At 36.0% G+C, this 27,523-nt stretch overlaps 1 protein-coding gene across 1 annotated transcript in view; it reads left to right on the top strand.

Annotated features, from left to right (window-relative positions):
• Positions 1–27,523, top strand: part of MBOAT2 (membrane bound O-acyltransferase domain containing 2) — a 94,937-nt gene extending 67,414 nt beyond the window's left edge. Inside the window, exons 6-13 of the mRNA XM_059835520.1 lie at positions 7,869–7,923; positions 8,744–8,927; positions 15,318–15,510; positions 18,488–18,591; positions 18,933–18,997; positions 23,918–24,050; positions 26,570–26,721; positions 27,301–27,523. Coding sequence (XP_059691503.1) covers positions 7,869–7,923; positions 8,744–8,927; positions 15,318–15,510; positions 18,488–18,591; positions 18,933–18,997; positions 23,918–24,050; positions 26,570–26,721; positions 27,301–27,523 — 1,109 coding nt within the window. The remainder of the gene's footprint in view (positions 1–7,868; positions 7,924–8,743; positions 8,928–15,317; positions 15,511–18,487; positions 18,592–18,932; positions 18,998–23,917; positions 24,051–26,569; positions 26,722–27,300) is intronic.

Raw genomic sequence — 27,523 nt, 5'->3', positions numbered from 1 at the left:
GCATCCTAGCTTTAGTGCTGTTGGTGTTTCATTTTTTCCATTCTCGTTAAAAGTTGGGGAAGGTACCTTTTTGTAAGAATTCTTGCATGAATGAAAATAATTAATGCTGGGCATACCTAGTTGGTCAAAGAAGTTGATGTCTAACTGCCAGAGAAAATATATTCAGAACTATATAATCTATATACTATAATATAGTAATTGCAGCTATAATCAGTTAGAGTACAGAGTACACAAGTTAGAGGAAACAGCTTATTATAAGGAAGTAATAATTCCAGTATCAAAGATAAATGCTTCCTCTTACTATTATTTTGCTAGGGGAGAGAGCTGTTCTCAATTTGCTGACATCATGCACAAATAGTGGAGTTGTGGTATGGGACAAGCATGTGAGTGTTCCTGGTAATCTTGAAACAAATATTTAATTTAGTCAGCTCTATTCTTAACTTTCATCACAAACTGAGCTAGATTTCTTCTCTACTTAATTCAGATAATTTTTATTTTCCTCATAAGCCCAGCTTATTTTCTGTCTGAATTTCTTATAGATATCATTGAATTCTGAGTATCAATCTTGAAATTTTGTTCCTTGTTGACCTCATATCAGAGATCCTCTAGAGTCTTTGTCAGCCAGTGGGGAGTAGCTGAAATATATTGGAAAACTTTCTCTCTGGTTGCATTTGCTGTTTAGCAGAGTCCTTGAGTTGGATGATTACTGTTGCTGGGACCACAGTGTGAACATGACTTTCAAAAGTTGATGTGACCAATTTGAATTCAGGAGCAACTACTAGTCTGGTGTCAGAAGATGCTAAGAAAAGATGTACAGGGGAAACTGAGATTGTATTAAGCAATGATTTTTAACCATAGACAACTTAAAAGGGATCCATCACGAGAAATTAATGAAAACAAGCCTGCTGTCGATGGGCTTTTGTTCACTGTACAAAGGTCCATGCTTCCACTGGGAAATACTTTGAGATGTACTGATAGGGGAGGAGGTAATGTTGAAAATCATTATACTAAGTGATTAACAGTGCTCTAAGCTTCTAGTCACATCAGCTTGGCTGTGTTAATCACCAATTACTTTTTTTTTCCCCCCCTCGTCTTTTACCAGTATGTCTAAGGAGAGGTAATAAAAATAAACAGCTGAAAGAAAGGTGTTGGTGTGTTGGAAGATCTTGGTAAGCTTCAAGACTCTAGTTGTAGTTAGGTTGGTTTTGTGGTAAAGGCAAGCCTTCTGGACTTGCTCCTTTCCTGGCAGCCTGTTCGTGGTGTTGAGCTGGTTTTAGTGTTACATTTGAAGGTCCTGGAGAGAACTGGATGTAATCATGAAGGCTGCTCACTCATGCTGCCTATTAAAGAGTCTGTCTAGCTAAGTGGGTATACTTGATTCCAACTTGAACACTAGTATGGAATCCCATAAATAAATAACAAATACCCCTATAACTGTTACAACCCTGTGCACTTACTGTGGGCTTTCTAAGCAGGAAAATTCTATGCAAGTTGCAAGGATTAATTTAAGCTTTCTGTATAATACTAACTTTTCAGAAGGTTGCATGGATCACAAATTTACACCTGAGTAAATTTAGAGTATGCCTTTGGTGTACTCTGATTTACATTTTGGACTTAAGCCCTTGAGAGTTCTTGCCTTCTTACAGTTTCTTGTTACTTAAATGAGCACTACGAAAAATGAGTAGTCAGTATGTTAAGATTTGCTTTTGTATTTCTTGCTGATTAACTTTGGCATCACACATGTATCTTCTAAAGGCAGAAATGTTTCTACATGAGTTGGAGATTGCTTGTGTCCATTTTAATTCTTTATGGCAAGAATTAGATTTATTTATGCAAGACTGTAGGCTAATGACAGAGTTAAGGGAGAAAAGGCATTTTTTGTACTTCAGATCCTATATTCGAGAGCATTTTTTTAATCAAATTTAAACCCACAGAGCCTCGCTCGTTTTACTGCAATTCTGTATGAGATCAGGGATCTTTACAGGAAAGACCCATATCCAAATCTAACCTCACTAATCTGTATGCGCTTTGGCAGCTTGTTTTTAATTCTAGTGCTTAATGAATCTTAAACAAAGAGTATCTTCAAATAGTTATATTCATAACCCACTGAAGTTCTGGAGCTCACAATGTATTTATTTTAATCTCCAAGAGATTCAGCCAGCAAAACTAGGAAACATTAAACTTGATATTTGATATTTTAAAGGGGAAAAAAAATCTCACAGCTTCTTCAACCTTCTTATTTCTTTTCTCTAATTTAAACTAAACAATACATAAAACTTTAAAGAAAAAGAAGTATTTTTTAAATGTAATACCCATCTACTAAACATGAAATCTAATTCTTCCAAATTATTTCTTCATATTACTATGTTGCACTTGTCCATAAAAATGTGTGGCTAGATACAGGTAAGAAACCAGAACCACAACACTCCTCTGTTCTGTCAGCTCCTTCTTGGTTCCCAGGGGCTTATCTCATATGCTTTCTGACCAGAAAAAGATAAACTCTTTGTTCCTGTGTGTACTCTTCTCCCATCCCTTATGCCTTGGGTTTTAGGTCTGTAGTTGCTAATTTTTAAATGTGCTTTTCCTGGAATGCTGCTTGCTTTTTTTTCTAATGATTATTTCCTCCTATGTATCTGGCACTCTCCATTTTTAAAAGCCATAGAGTAGACATTGATGCTGATCTGGTAAGGCACTGCATTTACTGTGAGAGCTAAAAAGAGATAAAGAGTACAGTGAATATGCAACTCAAGGGATTTTTTTTTCTCTCTGCCTTTTAGTTTGAATGATATATTGGTGAAATACAGTTAAAGGCTAGTGTTACAGCAGTATTTTAGGTCTCATTTACTTTGCTCCAACAGCAGGCTATTAGGACAATGGCTGGATTATTTTATGCTGGTTTTCCTCATATTGCTATTCTACTATTACAAGGCTGTAAGATTTCCAAATAGGCTATTAGAGCCTATTTCCCCTTGCAAAAGAATGAGGGTATAGTCTCCATCAGTATGGCCCCTGAGAGGAGAGAGATTTCAATGGATAGATGAAACATATGAAAAATGGAAAGGAGATGAGGAAAAAAACCCCAAAGGTGATGTTGGAGAAACTTATGTGCGAATGCTGTATTAGTTGCTGTGGTCTTAATTATCTATTGCTACTTGCCTCATCAGGTTGTGGTACCACACCATACACTTGACAAGTTTTTCAGACAATGCCTTTTTTTTTTAAATTAGAAAGTAAATTTCTTGTTGGTTTGCAGCTAATGAGCAGTCCCATCCATAAAAGCAGTACCTGCTATTATGTTAGTAGTAATGGTTTTGTTAGCTGTTCTTGAACAATGTAATAGTGTCAGAAGTATTCAAGAATGTTTCTTGATTTAGTTGATGTAAACATTTCTTTATTTTCAGTTAACTAGATTCTTCGCCTTTTACTTTTCTCAAAGGCAAATAATTCCCATATTCAGCAGAAAGACACTACATCTTTCTGAAGGCTTGTAGACACCTTTAGTATTGGTCTGCTCTGGCTTAAAGGGTGGAAACGTGGATGTACTGAAGCATTGAACAGCTTATGTATTTCTGTACATTAGATGTGGTATTTCAAATTTATTTTAAGTAAATACCTACAAAACCAGAACAGGATTACCAGGCTGAATTGCTGATTGTCACAATGTGACCCCATGGTAAAAGGTAACATACTGTGTTTTGGCCAACTTACTTTTGTGATTGAGTTTTTTTTGTTGTAGTGAGAGGCAGTCAGTTAAGCATGTTATGTTTATGAAAAGAAAGGTCTCATAAGCTATCAATGTGCTTTTCTGATTTCAAATAGGTCTTTTATTATTATGCTTTCTAAAAAGTGTATTTGGATGGTTGCTGTTGTGAAAGTATAAGTAAGAGAAAATTGAACAACTCTTGAGACAGAGAAATGTGTGCTTATGTCTGTAGAACTAAATACTCTTAAGGATTTTTGATAGGTCATCATGACCCAGTTCCACTTTATAAATGCTGGTATTACAGCAAAAAAGTTGCAGCTGTTTAACCAGGAATGTTGTTTTGTAATTCATCTGTTAATTATGTCAGTGAAATTGCCATGGTGTGTGGGTGTGTGGTGGTTTTTTTGGTAACTTGATGCTTTCTTCTTATGTCTTTCTTTTAATGGTCTCTCCAATTGTCTCTTGATCTAGAGATTATTTTTTTAAAGTGCTCCCTCTTGTGTTAGTGACAGCATGGTCATTATTGTTTCAGTATCAGTTACCAAATCACTTTGATTACAGTACATGTCGTTAGTGTTTAAAAGGATTATATTGTATTTCTCCCCTCCTAAGTCTAAGTGTTGTTCTGGGCCTACATTTGCTTGCACAGCTCACTGGATATCAAGACTTCTGATGTTTCTTGCTTTTTGTAGTTTCTTTGTAATTTTGCTCAGCTGGCATCTGTGTCTGTTTGCTTTTGTTGCTGCCAATGTGCTAGTAACAACTAAAATTATTATTGTCTGTCTTCTTCAGGTCTTAAACTATTTTAATAACAGCATGCATTTGGGCTCAGCTGGTGATCCATTTCAGAACCTCAAATTAAATTTACTGTAATTACAACAGAGTCTGTGATATGATCTCCATGTTTAAGTATTATTAATGTAATATAATCTTATGTCTAAGCATTATTAATGAGTTACTGATTAGCCAGATCTCATGCAAATACAATGGTGGTTATATTGAAGCAGACTAACTGCAAAGCTGGGGTGGTACTATGATATTATTGTAGTCAGAGTATGGTAGTAGTCATAATATGCCTTAATAAAGCCTACATGGCAGGATATTGGTGTGGATCTAAAGATGTTGATTTTGTTACCATTAGGATGTGGTCTCCTGAGGAGGAATGAAAAGATGTAACTTCCTCATCATCTAGACCACTGCGGATAAATTTTGTTGCTGATGATTTACAAAATTCTTTTACCAAGGAAGGAACGTAGGAGTATTTCCTACTTTACAGATGAGAAAACTGAGTTATAGTTGCTGAGTGACCAAATGGTTTCACCTCTCTGACAGATGTTCAATAAAACGCGTTTTCTCTAATCCCCACTCTGTGATTCGGTAGCAACTAAAAGCTGCAGCCATTGCAGTAGTCTCCTGCTTTAGGACAGGAGAAAACAATTCTCACAAGCCCCAGAGAAAGGTTACAAAACTTCATGAGCTCCCTAGCAGCAGCGTGCTGAAGTGGGGTTTCTTCATCTCCAATGTGCAGTAGGTAGGGAACAGTTACAATTTATGAGGGCTCTGTTCCCATGGGCAGATACATTGCCTGGGAAATATTGAATGTATATATGTTAATTCATCTCATATTAGAGAAGCATCAATGTAAGAGCACCTTTTCATATGTATTTTCTATGACTTAAAAAATGTTAACAGTAGCTTCCTGAAAGCTTTCAAGAGTACGACAGAGGCAGAGATCAATGGTTTCCTTGTTCTTACATGCTATGCAAAGATGATAAATGGGTCTTCAAGGCACTGAGAAGACATTTAAAAGAAAAAAAAATATACAGGGAAAGCCACTGAACTGACCTCAAAGAAGCTGCTGGCTGAAGGGAAATCTTAGTGAGACAGGGAAATGAAAAATTAATGGAGGCTTACTTGTATGTGGTACGTTTAAGACAGCAAGTATATTGCTCACCAGGTTGTTTAGGCCTTAAGTGACTTCTCATGTATGTATGTATATCACTTGAACCCATTTTAAATATGCCAATTCTTTCTTCCTCACCCCTCCAAAAGTATAAGTCATATGTCAGTGGTTAGATTCTTCTATTTCAGGTTTGAGGTTTTTTCCTCCTTTTTCATACCACATAAATTATGTGAAATCTTTCACTTGACTAATTACCTTTTAGTGGTTAGTATGGCTTTATGCAAGTTCATTTGGACACACCTGGTGACTGCTTCTGCTTTCTGACTTAAGGATAAAATACTCACATGGAATATAACAGTGGAGGAGGCTCCTGCTCTGGTCAGTTTACATTACATATGTTGTGAGAGATTGAAGGCTCTGTATGGGCCACTTCCCTACACTAGTCATGTTGTGTGATCTACATCTATCTATAGGAGTCTTTGTGTAAAATTTCTGTTTGTGTTAAATTCAAAGATTCACTACCTGAGAACTGTAATGTTATGACCTTAAAGGTTAAAGGACCTTTCAAAATGCTTCTCCCGTATTTTTTATCCAGTCCAGTTATCAGCATAGAAATCTTTGCTATAGCACCAAGAAGATGTGAAAACGTAATGATGGGGAAGAGAAAGTGCCTGCATGAAGTTAGGGGTGATGCTTTGTTCTTCAATTTCTTGCCTTGAGTGGGTATGAATGGGGGTGGCTTTCCACTGTGAAGGATCAGGACTGAGAAAGGTATTTTTCCAGGTTATACTGGAAGAGAGGAGATGGCAAGTTGCTAACCCCTCTGTATTCTCAGCTTTGAAGACTAGAAGTGCAGTTTTATAGTCGTAAGTGTGTATAGGTCGGTTCCTGGAGTCACATGAAGACAACAGAGTTATCTTCTCCTCAGATAACCAATACTTCCATGAGTCGTAGAATTAAATGAGGTTTGACAATCTTTTTTGTCTTAAGTCTGACTGATTTTTGGTATCTTTAAAAAAAAAAATTGGCTTCAGTTAAAGCTTCCCTTATGGTTGGATCAAATATAAGGGCTCCCCTCTGTGGATTTACTCGCATCAAGGGGTGGGGTTGAAGGCAACCTTTCTGTAAGTAGAGGAGGATCTTGTATAGAATCACCTATTTTCATAAAGCACACTGGTATTTCATATCTATATTACCCCTACTCTTTCATCAAACTTGGCTGGAAATTGGCTGTTGGGTTTAGGCACTGCTAGGGAGGAAGATAATTGAAGTGGGATTCCATAAACTTCATTTCCTTTAGGAAGCTATGCTCATAAAAATAATTTTTTTAGTGCTTGCGATAGCAAAGAAAACTTGCGAATGTGAATAGCAGGGAATAGATGCATGTGCTAATGTCTGAACAGTGGAGAGGCTGCAGAAGGAGCTGAAGCACTCATTTTGGCAAAGGAGCTCTGCTTCTTTGGTGCCCCTGAATTAGGGTATTTTATAATAATTTAAAGTGTTGGAGGTCATATTTTTTCTTTTCTCTTATTGGTGTACACATTTTGAAGCCTATTTTTAGGGGTAGGCCACTAGCATTTCAAAAAGTGCCACACATGTATGGCAAGAAGGTAGATTCAGTCTTGCTGCTGAACTTGGACTTGGCCTGCCCCCTTCTGCTAGCAGGGGTTAGGGCTTCTCATTAGTGCTCATGAAAGACTTGAGCACCCTTTACTGTTGTGCCTGCTTCACTAGACCGTGTTTACAATCTTTACCTGAAGCATGAAGATGCTTTTTAGGTCTTGAATTGCTTAAATCTATCTTGGACTTTGCTCATACTATACATCAAAAGTGCAATGACTATTGTAATGTCCCTGGGTTACTGCAAGGCTGAAAGGGGTTTGGGGCTTGTCCTGTTTCCAGGACGGGGAATAAAGGGTTTTAAAACCTGCAGACTTTGAAATCTTAACCAATGTCGGCAAATTGTATTTGTCAACACTTACTACAAGCCGCCTTAATGCTTTCCTGAAATCCATGTGATTTCAGGTTTAGGTACTGTTGGATATAACTGAGGATACAAGTTCGTAATTTTGTCAACAGTAAGAATTGTTTGATCCAACTCCAGCAAAAATTTTATCTGACATAATACCTCTGAAATTACTTGAGGACTTAAGAAATTACATTGCAGCATGAGGCTTGCTCTACTGAGTAAAGAAACTGCTAATTAATGTGGGGGGGGGTTAGCTTTTCTTTATTTTTCCTTTTTCCTGTCCTCTTCCCTAGGAATGTTTCGGAAAAAAGAAGATTTGACTCCATCACAGAGGTGCTTGGCTGTAAGGTAGGCTTTCAGATATTTCTGAGAATCTAGTTTTGGGCGTGGGGAGAAGCTGGTGTTTTATGTGGCTGATTAATGCTCTGTGGAATTGCTACAGTTCATACTCAAGATACATGAGTTTGTAAACTCTCTAAAACAGATCCATGTTTTTTATATTTGTAGCTTAATTCATGCATCTATTCTGGAAAATATCACTAGAAGTAGGTTTTATACTTAAGAAAAACATTCTAACTTCTATGCAGTCTATGCAAATTAATGCCATATCAGACAGGAGACTAGTTAACGTTTAGTACACAAATAAAGTAGCTGGTGAAGGAACATGCTTGTTTAATTCAGTTTTTTAGTATTTAACTTACCTTTTCTCCTTTCTTTATTCAGGAGACTTGAAAATAGTATGTTGTCCTGGGCAAAACAGTCTTGACTTGAGGCATTTTCCTTAACTGAAATTATTGCCAGTTAACAGAAACCTGTGTTTGCCAATCCAGTTATTGAGGGAAAAAAGACAACATAAACAGTTGAACAAACATTTAGGGAAACACTCTTCCTTCTCCTTTCCCAGGCTCAGCTTCAGTGCCCTATTCTGGGCAAGGAGAGAGTCACCAGAGTTCAGGAGATCTGTCTGAAAATGCTCAGTACGGATTGGAAAGAAATACTATGTGTAGAATGTTTTAAGCTGTGATTATAAGAGATGCAAACTGCTTTTCTACATGTGTTTTTTACTGCAGTTAGAGTAAGCAATAATATGGAGTATGACTTTTCCTGCTGTGGAAATTCTGTAGAACTACACATTCCATCTCACGAGTTGCTTGTCTTTGAATTGCAGACGCATGCCAAGTCTACTGGAGTATTTAAGTTACAACTGTAATTTCATGGGTATCCTGGCAGGCCCGTTATGCTCTTACAAAGACTATATTACTTTCATTGAAGGCAGATCATACCAACTGCAACAGTCTGAAGCAAATGGGAAGGAAGATACAAAATATGAACAAACGGATCCTTCTCCAAATGTAAGATGTATGACTCTTGCAGTGCCGATGCTTATGTAATCATTGCATGAAAAGCTTGGTTTGCATTGTTCATTTACAGGCATAACTTCTGAGCTATATCTGGAGCTCATTCATCAACAGTATAGTTCCCTGTTCAAAAAGTTAAATACTTATTTTTTTAAGGCAGGTTTTCTCCATGGTTTCCAGTCTGGATCTTGTGGATAAAAGCAGATTAAATTGGAGCTTCCTAACAAGCTTATATGGTAAAAAGCTGTCTTTAAATTTAAACAGTTCATGCGTGTTTCCTTCAAAGCATATACTGTGCATAAAACAAAGTCCTGGTAAGGACAAAGCGCTCATTTTGTCATTTGAAAGCTGATGAGACTTAAAAGTTCCAGCAAGGTTTTATGAACGTTCTCAAATTCTACTGTTTTTTAATATCATCTTGCAGCAAGTAGAAAACACTCATATGTAACAAGTTGAAAAACACTCATAGAAATAGTTTCATTTTTCTTGCTTTCATTCATGTAGGGAGGTATTAAAGATAGATTTTGATCTGAAGGTGTAGTAAAAGATGTACTAGCCATAGCCAGATCAAAATAACATAGCCATAACACTATGGCTAGTAATCCATACAACATATTTCTTTTTTCTTTGTTCCATTATTGGAAAAAAGACCAAATACATACAGAAGAAAGTCCAGTTGATCATACTTTACAAGAGATATTTTATGGTCTCAATTAAAATCAAAAGCTCCCAAAGCTAGTTACTTTTTAAATTTAATCCAATTAGTTTAATGTTCAGGGTACTATCTTTTACACTCTTCTCATATTCCCTTAAATAGGAGTGTATCAGACTTTTAAATTTGTGTGTGCCTAAGATAATTATTCCCACACATAAAAAGCAGAACTATCATGGAGTCAACAGGAACACCTCAGACAAATAGCTTTCGCTAATTCTGGTGCAAGTTACCTGTATTCTACTTATCTTGTGGACCACCAACTGTTGCTGGAGCAGATGAAGGCATTCCCAGATGTAGCTGCTTGTCACGTCCTACCACCTGGAGGTTACCATCCCCACAGCTGGGCTAACAGGGAGTGCTTCCCAATTGGTTGTGTCATCTCCAGTCACTTCCTTCCATTGAATGTGGATGAGGACTCTTCGCATGTTCCATTCTACCTGTCTTGTGTGGTTGTAGTAGCTGGCACCACAGGAATGTAAACTAGTGGCTGGAGGATGATAACATTTTAAACCTCTCCACATGTTGGCAAAGTACCTAAGCTCATAGAAGTGTACTGTGGAGCAAGTACTCAGGAAGGGAGAAAGACGCAAGAGACTTCCTTGCATAGATTGGCACCTCATAGTCTGTAGTCTGCATGATGTGTTGTATTGACAAAGTGGCAGGCACTTTTGTTTTTAAACATCGTGTTGGCTCAGTACAAGCATCACATCTTGTGTGATCCTATTTCCGCAGAAAAAGTGTAGTAAAATAATTGCAAATAAATGGAACTAAGTAAATCTGCTAGTATCAGTACTTCTGGACATGCATCCACTGATTGCCTGGTAGGACTTTCTAGCTTTTACCACATAATCTTGCTAGCAATCTGAGCAAAGTCAATAGAAATAAATGTAAACCTGTGATGGATTCTTCATTCAGGTAAGCAGTTTTCCTTAAAATGAATTGCTCTTAATATGCTTGAAACTTTTTGCGATTTATGCTGCATTAGTTTTTGACATAGAAAATACAGAGAAGCTGTCTATGCTGTTGATACATCATCTCACACCTGGTGTTAGAGAAAATGCTGCATTTTATAACACCAGAGTATTGTGTGCTTTTGGAGAAACATGGATGATATAATTTTCCTGCATTTGCTGCATCAATTAAAATATTCATTGTCTTGTTCTAGAGGAATGTTTAAATACCATTAACTTCGTATTAATACTTGAAATTTGTTCCTCTATTCTCATGTTATTTCAAGAAGAATAAATTGTTAGGTAACTCAAAAAATGAAATGTAATGGGGATCAGCAAATGTTAATGTAGTAAATGGAAAAAAAAAATCCTTCATCTGAGTTACAATAAGTTTCATTTCTTGTTAAATATAATTACATAACTAAAGTAGTTCATGCCAGCCGCCTCCTCTATACTGTGTGTTGACTGCATGATGTTAACTTGGTTTAGTATTTTTGCTGTGTTCATTGCATGTTAAATGAATCAAGTCAACATATTAAAACTTATTTCTTATACCCCTCCTATTGTGCCTTTTTGCAAGCTATCAATTGTTGGTGTTCAAAGTGGTGTCAACTCTCAGAAATTAATATCTGTCTTTGTAAGTTTCTTTTTATTATGGCTACCCTTAAAATACAAGATTCCTGTCAGCAGATACCTGCTTTCTTGCTTATTATGCAGACTCTTCCTACAGGTTACAAAGTTCTTGCCTGATTACCTGTAATTTTTACCTGAGGTGTTAACCTCCTTAAAATAATATGCCTTAATATAGTTCAATATTATATTGAGCTCCTTATTGATCATTTATCAACTGAGAAAAATAATAGATTCATTCAAATAAAAGGTTAAAAGATCCTTTTCTACTTTTTGGTATATATTTCTATATATTATACATGTTTATACAATAATATATTTATAATGTTCCTGAGCTCAGTGTATGTTTTACCTTTATTGCTTCAATTAGAAAGCTGTTCCTGAACTCTTATCTCTGATTAAGAATCTAGCTTTCAACCTAATTATATTCCCATTTAAATAATGCACATTTGATTTTTGTCCTGGCACTGTCTTTTGCTTAATTACCTTTTTACCTTCCCGGTATTGGCCATATTTGATATTTTTATACAGGTATGCTCAGTTTTTGTTCATCAGAGCTAAATGAGCCAAAACTTTTCACCTTTTTGTTGTAAAATAAATTTCATGTTCTACTTCTTGTGAGATCACTTATCCTGCAGCTTAAGTTCTTTTAATTCCTTAACAGAACAGTTACTTTGGGGAAGTGCAGTTTTTTTAGTTATTCCACAATAACCAGGTGTTACTTTTCAACTTGATATGTTGAAAACTTTAAAGAGTGAATTAAATTAAACTTCAGACTTTTAAATTAGTTACTTCATCCTAGTAAGAACTGATCAACCCTCCTGTGAATGTGCAATTCAGTGATTACCCATTTATGCCTTGGCAAAGAAGCTTTTATCAATAACCTAGCTAATTAAGCAATAGGAAGTGAATTAATGTTTTACCAAATGCATTTCTATAGGTAATTGAACTATAGATTATTTTGGTGTCAGGTAAGGACTTCTGTTTCTGTAGAAACGTATTCAAAATTGGAGTGCTATAAACAAGCATCAGGGTGTAGTTTAATAATCTAGTTAGGCCAACCCAAGTATAAACTCTTGCTGAGTATGGTAGGTCCTGGCTGGGGGTTCTGGGTCCTTTGCTTATTGTAGCAGTGCTAACATGCATTGCACTGCATCGTGATCTGATTCAGATCACTTAATCCAGTCTAAAACTAATTTGTTACTGGGGGGGAAAAAAAAAGCAAAACCCTCAAAGACTAGATTTTCACTTGATTTGCTGTTTGAATCTGACTCACTAGAAGGAGAAGAGCGAAAATTTCCAGCTAAGGTGAGGAGATGGGGCAGGACTACTTCTTTGCTTGCAGCCTGTGTTTGGATTGTCCTTCAGAAACTCTGCTTAAACCAGTCTTGAAACTGCAGCTCCCGTCTTTGTAGATGCAGGAGATTGTCTCTGTCAACGGTTTACTAAGGACACTAATATCCCTGATACTGATCCCTCTAAGTGATATCAGCATACTTGATTGGGGTTCTGGGATTTATAATTATTGAGTGAAGTATAATAATAATAAAAAAAAGTAATGCTGTTTCTGCATGTAGTTATACTTGTCCCTACACCTAAATGTTGCTGCTAAAAAAAATTTGTAGAAATACATCATTTAAATACTTAATAAATAAAGAAAAACCACTTCCTCCTACAGTATTTTTTCTGCAACTACAAACTGAAAACTGCAGAGTTTATTTTTTAAAACTACAATTTATAGTAGAGCCCTGTATGAGTTCATTTTTTTTTCTCTGTGCTGCAGTCTGTGTTTGGGTTGTCTTTCAGAAACTCTGCTTAAACCAGTCTTGAAACTGCAGCTCCCATCTTTGTAGATGCAGATTATCTCTGTCACTGTTTGCTAAGGACACTAATACCCCTGATACTAAAAAATGATAAATTTTGTTGAAACTCTGATGCTATTCCTTAAAAGAAGGGCTTTAACCTCCATGATTTAGTTAAAAACCTTCAAAGAGGTACTAAGCATATTTTGGGTTGAATAGGCAGACTAATGATTTATATTTACCAATAGAAAAACTGGTAAATGGTGGCAATGGCAAAAAGCAGACCTTTAAACAGAGATAACATTACTTATAAGTTGCCAAAACATATTTTGAGACTTTGTAGAGATCTTCAGATGGAAAACACCTATTTTTATATTTTTATGCTTACATTTTAAGTTGCATGTTAATGTTACCAGCCTATGAATAGTGTTTCTCATGCTTAAATTGAACGTGAATTTAAATTATGGCTTAGACTTTGAAGTTAAATCCTTGCAACTGTCTTCAGAACTTTGGGATGATGCCTTTTGGTATTTACAAATATCTAACTTTAGCATGTATCAGATATTGCATGCCAAAATTCAAGATTCATTGGTGTTAATAATAACTTATTTTCTGAACATTCATTTCTATTTAAATTCCTGAAGGAGTTAAGCCAACTGAACTTTCCCTCTGCTCTGGCAAAGAGAGAGACGGATTAATAGTTGCTAGAAAAACAAAGGAACACTTCTAGACAGTTAATGCCCTTTACTCTGAACTCTTGTAATACAGTAAAATATTAAAGTGAAGTTTATTAGAAAGCAAGTAGAAACAAATAACGCCAGCTTTAGCTGTTAATAGGTAGTTGCCTCCTGGATTATCCAGCTGGTTTGTTTAATTAGCTGGCTTTTCTGATCCTCTCTGAAATATCTTCTGAGATGAGCCACATGAAATATATGCAATATGCAAAGTTACCCTCACGGTTTTACAGCTTTTCCAAGTCTAATTTTTTATCAGGTTGTGCCACCTCTTACATCTGTGTGACTGGATGAATCTTTGAGATGGTACGTCTTGTAGAAATCAGTGTCTTCAGTTGAGCACTTAATGCTCCATTCTGTATCATGGAACAGAATTACTCTTTATTTTGGAACTAGATATGTGAAGCTGCACTCTAATTGAAGCAGGACGTTTATATTTAAAAGTTTGGGCAGGTATACTGGAAGCAGGATGGACAGAAAAAGGATTCTGGTTATATTTTTTGTTCTGATGCTTCAGAGAAAAATGGCTAGATTGATTGTTTTCTTGCCAAGTTTAGTGTTTGTAGAATTGTAATGTAAATTAAAATTGTAATGTTTAAATATCGAGGTTACTTACAATCAAAACTTGAAAATTACATTTAAATGAACTAGCTCTCAAACTTGTCTTTTGTAGGTGCTTGGTTAGTGTGTTACTTTAGGAACTTGCACAGAATGTGGTATCTGCCCTTGGGGTGTGGATCAGTCTAGTGACTTAAAGCAGCCAATATCATGCATTATTGCTCTGTGTGGTTTTGTAATAGAACTTTAGAAATGTTTTCCTAAAAATACATACTCTAGTGTGGTGGTCATAGCAAAACTGAATTTTGAGAAAAATCTGAGTCCAGGTCCTACCTGAACAATGTATTTTTACCTGTCCGTGAACATACTATTTGACCCCTTATAGCTTGATCACTCTAGTTGGGAAAACAGGACTATATAGAACTGAGGTATTTTAGCTGTAAATTCATAAATTATTTCAGTATTTTAGTTGGTTTAGAAATTAGATATTGTAATAATCTAACAGAGATGATTGATATATTGAATTGGGCAGCAGTTGAACACCTACATTATGTCAAAGATGACCGAAAATGAACTGAAGCTTTGCCATTGTTCTTGGATTCTCTGCAATAATTGTATTCATCTTGTCCTAGATCATATGCTTTTTGTTATGATGTTTTAACAACTTACTTGCTTCAGTAATTTGACAATGAAATAAGAAAAAACTGGAGTTGCAAAAGATGTTCCCATTATTGAAAGGGTTTTTAGAGGCTCCCTGTAGTCAGATTGGATTTGCTGTGTTTGCCAGAAGTGGTGCTCACAACTTAATCAAGGTAACGATATTCCTTGAGCCTCTATAAAATTTTACCAACTATTTTAAAGTTGGTAGTATGTATTACTGAAAAATTGACATATAAATACATCTGTTTAGGGAAGGAAGATTATAACTTGCCTTTGTTTCCAGAAGATGAACAAAAAAATGAAGCTTACAAAGTCTCCCATCTTAAACTTTTCAGATAGCCGTGGCACAGAAACTCTTAATCTGTGGACTGTCCTTACTCTTCCACATGACTATTACAAAAACTTTGCCTGTGGAATACAACATTGATGATAACTTCAGAGCTACGGCATCATGGCCTGTAAGGTTTTTCTACCTATACGTGTCTCTTATGGCTGCCAGACCCAAGTATTACTTTGCATGGACTTTAGGTAAGTACATATATTTAAAAAAATAAAAGGAAGTGTATGTACTGAGTTTCATTTGAGATGCTGCACACTAAGCATGTATTAAAAAGAGACACTGCCCTCTTGAGGCCTTAGAAAAACATTATTACATTTAAGTATTATGAGGTATTGTCAAAGTATATTGAAGGGTGTCTCTCTTCTTGAGAAACAAAATTTACCATAAATCTACGCACAGTGTTGTGACAGTGTTGCAAATGAGATCACGGTCTCCTGAACAAATCTGAGTGAAACATAAGGTTTTCTGGAAAGTGATACTGTTTTAATGAGCAATGACTTTTTTGTTTTTGAAAAATTGTAGTAAATCCAGTCTGATGTGCAAGCCCTGTTTTGGGGGTTTTTTTTGATGCCTTGATTTTGGCATATCTGAAAAGTTATTCTAAGCCTCTTTCTGTGGTTAGTTATCAGTAATTTGATTGATGTTATTCAAGCATGAAGGAAAAATTAATATATTGAAATTCAGATATATCCTAGTGTTGTTAATAGTAGATGACATTCGCAGTAGTATTTTCAGAATTTGATGGGTGACACTTCAGTTTTAGTCTTTGTTTACTAAAAGTTCTAATTGACCAATGGGATAACACCCATAGTCACTGATTTAAGACACTGAATAGATGATATAGTTTAAAGAATGTTTTGCTTTTCACTTCATGTTATTAGAAAAAAAAAAAACCAAACAACACATACAACACCAAAACGCTGCACTTATGTAAGCTGACATCTTGGAAGTGGCTCACAAAACAGATTTCATCAGCTTCCTCCTTCTCTTCAGTTTTACATATTTGTTTCATAATTCTTTTGAGAGAGAATCTGTGGGAAACAATGCAATAAAGAAAGCCTTAGTGTAGCAGAGCAGCATGACTCATTTACAGCTGCTGGTTTCATTCCTGGTCAATGAATGAAGTGCTTTCAGTTTGTCTGGATATAGTAATTCTGGGGCTTGTTGTGGAATGAAATTATTTCAAATATTGTTCTCAGTATCATCGTCTGTAAAGTGTAGGAGTCATCTGAAAAATGAACAATCTTCGTTGTTTTTCCCCCTAATACTTCAGATGGATTTCTCCTTAGACACTTGCCAGCAGTGTAAAGCTACCATTCCTTTGGTAAAATACTGAAGAAAATAAACTATATCAACTCTGTACTTTTAGTTTGCTAAATAGCTTTTTCTACCTGCTTCCTTCCACTTTACCTCATCTAAACTTCTAATGGTATGAGTAGAATGTGAGGGGGCTTTAGTAGTTTTACTGGGTGTTGTGCTTTTGAGTTGTACATTACTATTCTTTGCACTTTAAAAAAAAAAATCTGTGAATAAAATGAATTACTTAAAATGAATACTTACTAAAATACTGGTTAATAAAATGAGTACTTACTCTAGCCATAGTCCTTGTACCCTAGCTAGCCAAGAGATTATTGAGTTCATGTCTTAAGCTGTTTCTAATTGAACATAAAATCATTGTCTAATGTTTGAAGTCGACATCAGTGATATCAGATGTATAGCAGCAAATTTTGTTACTTTCAAAGATGTTTTTTAAAATTGTTTTTGATGAGGAAATAAAAATATTATAAATTACCCTATATTAAATCTAATGTCACAAAGCCCTCTTCCAGACTGGTAGATAATTGGAGAAACTGAACTTCAGGAAAGGAACTGTTTGAGTGTTTGAGTCAATTGTTTCTTTTACTTTCCAAATACACTGGATTAATACATTGAAAAAGTTGTTAAGAAAGGAAAATGCAAAAGATATTAATTTCTCTTACATGTCACTATTGTATAAAGTAAATTCTTTTAAATATGGTAATACAAACTGAGCAATTTCTCTTGCCTTGCTAGTTGTAATTTAAAAGGTGACAATCTAATTACAGTGGTTTAGATAAATTCTGAGCTAACAGAGGGAGGGCTCATGCCCTGTAACTAGAGGACTAGTTCTGTATTGCTTCTGCAGAGCCTTTTGCCCACCTCATTCTGATTCCTCAGGACTCCTCTGAACTGGGAGAGGAGCTGGCATTCTTCTCCCCATGGTCACTTATCTGTTCACCTGAGTGAATATATGGTTGGGTTCATGCCTCATGGATGTGTGTCTATGCAACCAAATGCCTGGCTCAACAAAGGCAATATTTGGAAAAAAAATTGTTTCCTTGTAAGTGGCCATCCTAGTTTGAGAAGTACACCTGAGGAAATTTTAGTGTCTGAGCTCACAAAGCTCAGGCAAAGGTGATGACTGAAAGCAACAGGCGGTATTCAGACAGAGATCCCTTGTATTTTCCTACATAGTCCAGATGATGGTAGCAGCTTTTTCTCCTAGGGAAAAATATTGTTTGCTTTGAACTATTTGAACTTTGATATGAACTCTTTGCATTCAGAAGTGTTGTTAACAGTGCCCTTGTGCCCTTAGTGGAAATCTGACAAACTCTGCGTTGCTTAGTAAATTACTGTTTTCTTCTATTAGGTTTGCACTACTCTGTGTGGTGCTGTAAATGTGCACCTGCTTGAAGTGAATAATGCAATTTTATCTTTATGCTTTAAACATCACTGTTGCTGCATAATGAAGACCAAAGACATGCATCTGAGTGTTGAGCTGCTATCTCAAATCATTACAACCAGCCACTGTTTCGTAGTCTTGATGCAACTCATTGAGTTTGTTTTTCTGTCAAATTGCTCAAGCAAGCCTAAGTAGGTGGTATGAGAGAGGGGGGACATCTGTACTGTGAAGTTAATAGTGCTACCTTTCATTCTTTTGCTTTTGTACAAGCTTTTTTTAATTGAAAGCCGTTGTGTAGCTTGGATTATTTTCTGTTTGTTCGTCTAACACGGTGATCCTCAGTATCCTAAAAAAAAAGTAGCCTTTAAAATGTGATAAATATTTTGAACAAACTACATTGTATTACAAATTGTGTAACACACAGGCAGTTTATAATTCACTTGTTTCTTTCTGTTTCATTGCAGCAGATGCAATTAATAATGCAGCAGGGTTTGGTTTTAGAGGCTATGATAAAAATGGAGTTACACGTTGGGATCTAATATCAAATCTCAGAATCCAGCAAATAGAGGTTTGTTCATGGCTCTTTCAAATAAAATACATGCCCATGTAGGTAGTTGCTTGTAATTTCAGTAACTTTTCCTATGCATTCTGTTCCTCAAGATAGTGGTTGTTTTCTAAGTCAGAAATTATGTGTACGCACCCTTAGGAAAGGATGGAAAATAGTCTGTTTTGAATATGTTCTACTTGTCAGTTGACTTCCAAAATATTTTGTGGTTATAAATAGTTGAGGAAATACCTTATTCAATTCATAAAAAAATAGGGGTTTTTTTATAACTTATATGTCAGAATTCTGAAATGTTTTGTACATTTTACAATTATGGAAATAATTAGTTTGTTTTTACTCTGCAGTTTTCCACAAGTTTCAAGATGTTTCTTGATAACTGGAATATCCAAACAGCTCTTTGGCTTAAAAGGTATTTATTTCTTAAAGGAAAGCTTTTCTCCAATGAAGTTTCTTAGATAAATATGTCTATGAAGATAATTTAACATTTAAAGCTAAACTCCACAAAACAGTACGGTTGTTTAGCAACTGTACGGGACATTCTTATTGTTAATACTTGAATTAAAGCCTCTGAATTTAGCACTTCTTTCTTAGTGTAAACTATCAGGTAATGATAGAAACTGTTTTACTGTTTTTCACTGGTCATAGGGAACCTAAAAGGTATTTATCTGTGGAGGTGTCTTTTTCCCCTCTTGGTACTCAAAGCAGCGCATGTTGTTGGGAGCAGTAGGCAAAATGCACATCTTTGACTGCTAGCCTGTGGAAACTCTGCTTGGTTTTTGTGGTTTTTTTTTTTAGCCACACAGTGATACAGGAACCTCCATACATTCTGTGAGAGAACTTTCTCTGCTCCATCTGTAACGAGTGCATGGCAAATACCAAACCCTACAATGTGCTATCAAAAAAAATTGCAAATGAGTATACCTCAGATATGCTTTTTTCCTTGTTTGAGAAATGGGTATAGTGCCCAGTGAACTAAATCACTCTGCTTTTACCACTTCTTTGTGGTAACTAGAAAGTAAAAAAGTGTTCTTGAGTAGTACACGGATGTTGTTTCCCTTCTCCCAGTCTCTGTATAGATGATCTTTTATTAATAGGTGTGAGTTTAACTGAGACCCAATCTTGGGATTGCTTGATAAAGAGAACTTGATCTCTTATTCTAGGATGGCTGGCAAGAGGATGTTGCTTCCATCAAATTTCTTTATAGTGTATTCTCTTTCTTCCATAATTTCTTCCCTAAATATTTTTCTGACCCAATTAAAAACAGAAATTTAAATTTATGTGATTATTCTAGTTGGCTCAGTAGGCAATAGACTTTATTGCTAGGACAGTCAGTAAGGAAGAATTGCATGCTTGCAGGTATTGAAATGTATCATTTAATAAAGCAAATAAGCTATTTTAAAATGCATTTTAATTTAGTTAGGGAACAGAACTTTATTAGTATTAAAACTTAATATGAGAAGGTTGCGTTCCAACAAACTTTCAAAGCTCCTAAATTGAATTATGTTAAACTAGAACTCCTTTTAGTGGAGACGAGTACCATTTCTGTTAGGAATTGAAAGAAAAAAATGTAAATCAATTGTTCAGGGTGACATTAAAAGAAGTTGTGAAGAAAAATTAAAGGATATTCTTTAATAAATATTTTTAAGGACAGTTAAGTGCAATTTAAGAACAATTAATTGCTCTTAAATTTTTAAGAATTGTAGAAGAATCTTTGAGGGTAATCTAAATACATAATCATTACAACAATCTCTTACTTGCAACAAATCTTTAAGAAAACATCCACCTTTCTCCCTCTTACTGTGGCAGAATCATTTGTAAGAGGCATAAATATTGGTCCAGAGTATATATTATACTACCAATAATTTGGTTAGTTGCAATGTTTGAATAGAGGATGACCTCATGTATTACTTTAAACATCCACTTTTAATACCTCACCTGCTTACAATTTATGGAAGTATCTAAAATCTTAGGCATTTATTTCGCATGAAATACAGAAATACCAGACGTCAGCATTGATTCTGTTCTTTTCTGGTACTTACCGAACTTAAACCCTTTGTAAAAACACAGTTAACTGTCTACAGATCATAAAGAATTTTAATAAATATTTAATGTAGATCACAAAATACAGCAGTTCAAAGGTGTTATTGTTAAAGGCATGCAAGTTAAAATAGATATTTACATAGTAGCATATATCAACAATATATATCACAATAATGTTTCTGAACTGGGGAAGCTGTTATGTTCCCACTCAGCCTGTTCATTGTTTTTTCCAAAGAAAACATGTAATTCCTTTGGTCTTGTTTGCAAAACCTCTGTGGTTCTTGTTGCTCTCTTCTGGCTTCTTTCCGAACCTCCTGTCATCTTACAGTGGATGTAGTACTTCTGCTAAGACCTCCAAGGTCTTTGCCTGGCTTGATACAGGCAGAGTTGAATGCTTTCAGTGGATTAATTACCTTTCTTTTCTTTAGATAGTTCTTCCTAATACATCACAGTATTACATCTGTCTTTTTTTGCAGCAGCAATCTAGTGTTGATTCATGCTCAGCTGATACTCAGTGTTTCATACTGTTGATTTATATTCATGCTCAGCTACGCTTCTTCAGTAATGTTAAATGGACAGGTGCTGTTTTGTGTCTTCCACTTTTCTTCTTAGATGTTCTAGACTTTGGACCTCATCTCATTCATTTCAGAACATCATTCAAGTCCATCAAGACAATTTCGGATTCTAGTGTTCTATCTGTTAAGAAAACAATGCCAATCTCCTTACCTTCCCCCCAACCCCTCCACACCGCCACCCCTCCCCCCAAAAAAGGAAGGGAAGGCAGGGTGGAAAAATACACTTCTCAGTCTACCACCCAAGCTAGTAATGAAAGTATAGAACCAGACGAAGGGGAGTATCTTGCTGAACAATTGATGTATCTTCCTAGTTCTAGAGCAAATCATAGATAACCTGAACCACTCATATTTGAATAGATTTTCTCAGCCTGTTGTGATGACCATATTTCCTTGGTTTGGTTTCAGGAATGTCAAGTGAAGCATTTCAATACAATTTATTATTGACAAATCCATGGATGACTTTTTAAGCTGGCTTTTAACTCTTTGAAATTGAAGCTTGATGATTTTTTTTTTCTAGTATATATCTTATCTGACTTGCGTTGATACAGCTGGGATTTGATTAGTTAATTTAGGTAGTTTTGTTAGCTCCTGAATGCTTCGCAGGGGAAAATCTGCTTGGTTAGAGTAGTTTAAACCAAATAAAGATTGAAGCCATTTATCAATTTATTAACAAGACATAATTAGCCACCCGTCAGTGAAATATACATTCAGAATTAATATGAGTGCTAGAACAGATGATGTTTTGTAAGTGCTTAGTGTTGGACTTAACAAACAAATTTCTAAACATTCTTCTGTAATTAATCCCAAAGAGTTTAAAAAAAGCATACATGTACACACACGGTTACATGCAAATGGTGCCTCCACTCCCAAGGACATACGGGTTACAAAACCACACCTCTTTCTGGAAGCATGGGCCCCCTGCTTGTATGCACTGCCTGAGGGAGATGTGAGTGCTCCAGCTCTGTGTAAACCCGCTGAGTCACATGCCAATTAGAAAAGCATGCCACGAGTTCACGTGCATGCAGTGGATAGGGATGACATACTGCTCCCCGTGTATTGCATACTGCACCGACAGTCCCCTAGCTGGATGCAGGCTACTTGGTGTCTACCAGGGAGGATGCTCTGTCTTGGCTGAGGCAGAAGTCATGATGCTGGTGGGGAGACTTCTGGCAGTGTCAAACCAGGTTTTGATGACTAGTGTTTTGCTCCAAGATGCCTCCCTGACTTGTTACAAATTTTCCTAATGCTTTTGTAGTTTTTAGGCTGACAGATTCTTTGTCTCAAAAGTCTCTCTGAAATTCCCTGGTTACTGTTTAGTCTGGCCCATGTTGCTTTCCTCTTTAAGGTGGTCTATTTTGGGCAAACGTCCTCAGATAGTTTTGTATTACGCATGCATTCACCTGCATACTACTTAGCCCCATGTTCTCATCTTAATGGCCACTGTTAGCGAAGCCTTTTGGCAAGGGGAGGGAGTTGTGCTGGTACCCTGCACTGAAGACTTCATAAGATAAAACTTACCACACCTACTTGACTGGAATAAACTAAATTAGCAAAATACTCTTTTGATCTTTTCCTATTCAGATCCTGTCTTTTTACCTTCCCCTTTTTAACATTGCTGAGACCACATGATGCAGTCAATCTTTTGTATATATGGAAGTTGTAGTAGAGTAGTTACCTTAGTAGTGAATGTTTTGGCCCTCGGTATCATTAGCTTGTCGTCTTCTTTGAATAACAAACATGCATTCTCTTCGCTCTCTCTTACTTGCTATGTGTTTATAAAAGCTTTTTACATATTGTTGTCTATGGCCTTTTTTAGTTAAAACTCATTTTTGTATGTTAGCTTTAGATTTGTGTTCATGCATGCTTGTGCTGTTTATTTTTGCTTCATGTTAGTGTGCATCTGTTTCCATATTTCCTATTGCTTTTTGGTTTTCAGATCATTAAAGAACTCTTGATGAAGCCATATCAAGACCTTACCATGTTTCCTATCATTCTTCCACATCGTGATGGTTTGTCATTGTGTCATTTAATGTTGTCTTCTAGAAACTACTTTTCTTGGATTCCTATTTCCCTTCTTCCTCCTAGATTTCCTCACTGTAGGACCTTGCCTAATAATTCGGACTCTCAATTTTTAAATAGCAGAGTTCAGCATTCTCCTTAATTGATATTCTCACATCCCTAGAGTCATTAATTATAATTTCATCATCATGCTCACCTAACTGCCATACACAGACATATTTTCAACTGTAGTCTCTCTATTACTCAAAATTGAAGGTAGTTGTTCCTTTTCCCCTTCTCCTATAAGCTGCTTTCATTTTATGGAAAATATGTATCTGACTTACTGCAAGAGTTTGCGGTATAGTCTGTGCCTTCCTGATTAGCTTTTCAAAAATGTTCTTGGATGGCTCAAGATCCCTTATTAACACCAACACCCATCTTTGGATGCTTCTGTATCACTTCACTATAAATAAGTACCATATGTGATGGCACTGAGCATAGGTTAGCACTGAGGGGTTAAATCGGGAGCTGTGAATAGCTTTAAGTATTTTTTGAAAGTCATAATATAGTGGCAACATTATTAAATAATAGTAAACTGCAATTTCATTTCAAATGATGTGTTGGAGATGAAACTGCTAGAAGTATAAATGATAACTGGAAAGTTTGTTGGTGATGTCTCTCATGTTATTTATCTTGAATTGTCTTTGACTTGCTAGAGTGTGCTATGAGCGAGCCACCTTCAGCCCAACGATCCAAACCTTCATCCTTTCTGCCATTTGGCATGGGGTTTATCCAGGATATTATTTAACATTTTTAACAGGAGTACTAATGACACTAGCAGCACGAGCTGTAAGTACCAACCAAGTATCTTCTTAAATAAGTAGTCCTGTAAAAGAAAATTGATCCTGTTCGGCAGTCCAAAGATGTGATTTACAGTTGACACACAAACAGTCTGTCTGATAGTGTTGCTTACTTTTTTAGTTATGAGAGGAGTAGGAGTGATTATTGATAAGGAGGTGTTGGTCAGCAGAAACAAGCAAGACTGTACACAGTTTATAACATCTTTGTAGCATATCTTTTGTGGAAGCCCTTCCTCTGTATTAGCGGATCATGTATTATTATACCATGCTAAACAAGATGACGTTATCTAAGATAATTTTGAAAAAACTTTATCACTGATTATCAGTAGCTTAAAATTTAGGGGGTCAGTGCTATATATTTACGGAGTCTGTCCCCCTCACTAATTTCTGTCCAGTACTATTGTAAAGATGGTAACTAAAGAATGCTCCCCCTCAACCAGCAGATAAACATCTCTATTACTACTCAAAATTGGCCAACCAGCAGTGCAGTCACATTAACAAGCTTTTGCAGCTGCTATTTGGAACCATATGGAACCAGCAGATCTGCCAAGAAATCTCTCACAGCTCTGCTTGAGAAAGCTGAGTAAGAACAGAGGCAGGTTTATCAGTTACTCAAAGGGAAAGAGGTACAAAAAAATTAGCTGTTAGCTCAGAGCAGAATAACAGACCACTCTTCTGTTAAAAGAACCAGGAGAATGAGAAATGAAGCAGACTGCTCTTTGTTGCTCTAACAGCTAGGGGAATGTGGTACTTTATATTTAGATTGTTACTAACAGTAAAAAAACAGATGCTCCTCCTCTTTCTTCACAAAGACATGGGTATAGTCCTTGTTTGACAGAATTGAATCCTTTCTTTACAATAGGTATAGCTCCCTCCTCCTTTCCAGAATCTATCACAGTGAACTTTTGACATTTATCAGCCAAGGGCTGGTGCAAAAGCCCAGGTTCAGGGACAGTTCACAGGTAAAAGTTGTTGTGTTTTCTCAGCAAGGTGAGTCCAGTAAATCGGAGTGTTCACTGCACTTCAGCCTGGGCTTCGCTAGTAAGCTGCATTGTATTCACATTTCATATGTATCAATCAATAGGCTATTAAATAATAATATTTTTAGTTTCTGTATGAACAGTTACTTAATATTAACTGGTAAGATATGTTAGCGGTACTTTAGCATGTTTGTTATTATTGAACTCTACTAGCCTTTATTAAGACTGCACACTTTCTTCTCCTGTCATGCCTAAGCATGTATTCAACTAGGCTTACTCCCTTTAATCATTACACGTTTCATAGTCAGGTGTTCACTAGGGGCAATTACAGATTTATCTTAAAAGTTGTCCTTCAAGTCCTAAAATACTAGATTTCTCTAAGAGAATTTCTGTGAAACTTCATCCAAGTTTTACAGAACTCAGGAACAAGTCGTTGCATGTGACCATAGAAAACTGGGGGTAGATGGCAGGATGAAGGGTATGTAGCTAGAATGACTTGTTTTATTTAGCGTAACTAAACAAAGGCTGAGTGGGAATGTGATACCTATAGGAGAATTTGGGTAAGAAGGACAAGAAGGGTAAAAAAAATTTTTAATGTAAAGAACAAAATCAGCATGAGCTAGCCTTCCATATGCTCTTTAGAACCAGGAGTTCTAAAGGAACTGAGGGATGAAGAAGCTAAACTGTCCTTTGGTGTGCAGCTTTTCAGAGAGGACTACCTCAGTGTGGATGATTGGAAGGTGGCAACTGCAATACCAAGCTACACAAAGGCTGAATTGAGCCCATCTTGGCTTGTCAGCAAATAGGAGTGTGAGCAAGGATGACAGTTCAAAGGAAGGAGGGACCAAGATCTACTGGTGTCTTGTAATTATAGACTTAAATAAAACTGAACCCAAGCCTGTGTGGGTTTTGAATTTTTTAAATACCTTTTGGTATTCTATCATTTGAACAGAATTTTACGAACAAAAGAAAACTCAGCATAGAAAATTGAGTCCTTTTATAATAGTCCCACGTGATATTAGTTGTTATTAAGACTCCTGAAATATGTCATTAGAACTGATATTTTGTATATTCTGATTTATACCCTACTTGTCCTAAAATATATGTTATTAGCAAGTATAGGAAAATAGCTTACCATATAGAAGCTTTCAAGAGAAGCATTCAGGCTTTCATTTACTCCAACACTCTATATTTACAGAATGGCTTGATAGAATAGAATGTCTGCCTCATTCAGACAAGTAGTCCAAAGTCACATTGGATTTAGGGGGCAATTAATTTACTTTAAATTCTGCTTAAATTCATAAATACTTAAATTCCTGTGCTGGACGAAGCGTGCTATCCTAAAAGGCAGGGAATTTGAACTGACTCCTGTTGAAGTTGATGAGTATTTTGAATAGTTCAAAGATGCTTGACCAAACCGTAGCATTTAAATTCATCCTATGAATTTTGCGGAAGTGCAACAAGCTGTACAGTAAGATAGCTCTCAAAGTTTATTCCTAATCTAACTTATTATTATCTGCTTTTTCAGATAAGAAACAATATCAGACACTATTTTGTTGAATCTCCTGCTGTTAAACTATGTTATGATATTATAACATGGATGGCAACTCAAGTAGCAATAAGTTACACAGTCGTGCCATTTGTACTGCTCTCTGTAAAACCCTCTTTCACCTTTTACAGGTAAGCACATTCTACTTGTTTCCTTTCTCTTTTCTTCAACTTGGAATAGAAGTATTTTCTGTGGCATAAGATTTCTGAAGCTATTTTAGTGATAATTAGAAGACTTAGCTGAGCAAACTGTATTTCCGTTCTAGTGCTCTAACATAGTTTGTGTTGTGTATGAGAAACCATAAAGTGATCTCGTTTTCCTATCACAATAGACTTATTTTTCCTGGGGCAGGGAGAAAAAAACAACCAAAAGCAAAACCAGAGGGTACCTTTGAGATTACTATATGCACTTGAACTATTTTATGGCAAGACTAGATAATGACTTCCCGAAAGTCACTTTTGTGGAAAACAGTTGAAAGCAGACTTCTCTTCACTTTACATCTCTGTTACAGCACTAAGTACTGTGGGGGAAGACTTCATTTCTGTTTCCCTCTTACTACTTTTTTTAAAAAGGAAATATTAACGTCTTCCTGACTTAAATGTCTTCCGTGCAAAGTACTGTATGCTAGTAGGTTTTGACAGTTTATTCCTTAAGCATCCTGTGAGAGTGGTCAGAGTTTTATTGAATTATTATTTTTGTTTGTTTTTTAGCTCCTGCTATTTCTGTCTTCATATTGCCAGCATCCTGGTGTTGTTGGTATTTCCATTGAAAAGAACTCAAAAAGGAAGTAAAAAGCATGAAAGCATCCAGCCCGTTTGGTCCAAAAAACTAGAAGAAGAAAATCTTTTGCAAAAGAACAGTTATTCCACAACAAATAATAGTTTCAGTCAGAAACAAGAAATAACCTGCAGATATCAAGCATTAAAACAGTGA

The sequence above is a fragment of the Gavia stellata genome, chromosome 2 (genome assembly GCF_030936135.1).
Source record: "Gavia stellata isolate bGavSte3 chromosome 2, bGavSte3.hap2, whole genome shotgun sequence".
NCBI classification, from domain to species: Eukaryota; Metazoa; Chordata; class Aves; order Gaviiformes; family Gaviidae; genus Gavia; species Gavia stellata.
The sequence above is the reverse complement of the archived record's forward strand: the minus strand, read 5'-3'. Positions and strand labels throughout refer to the sequence as shown.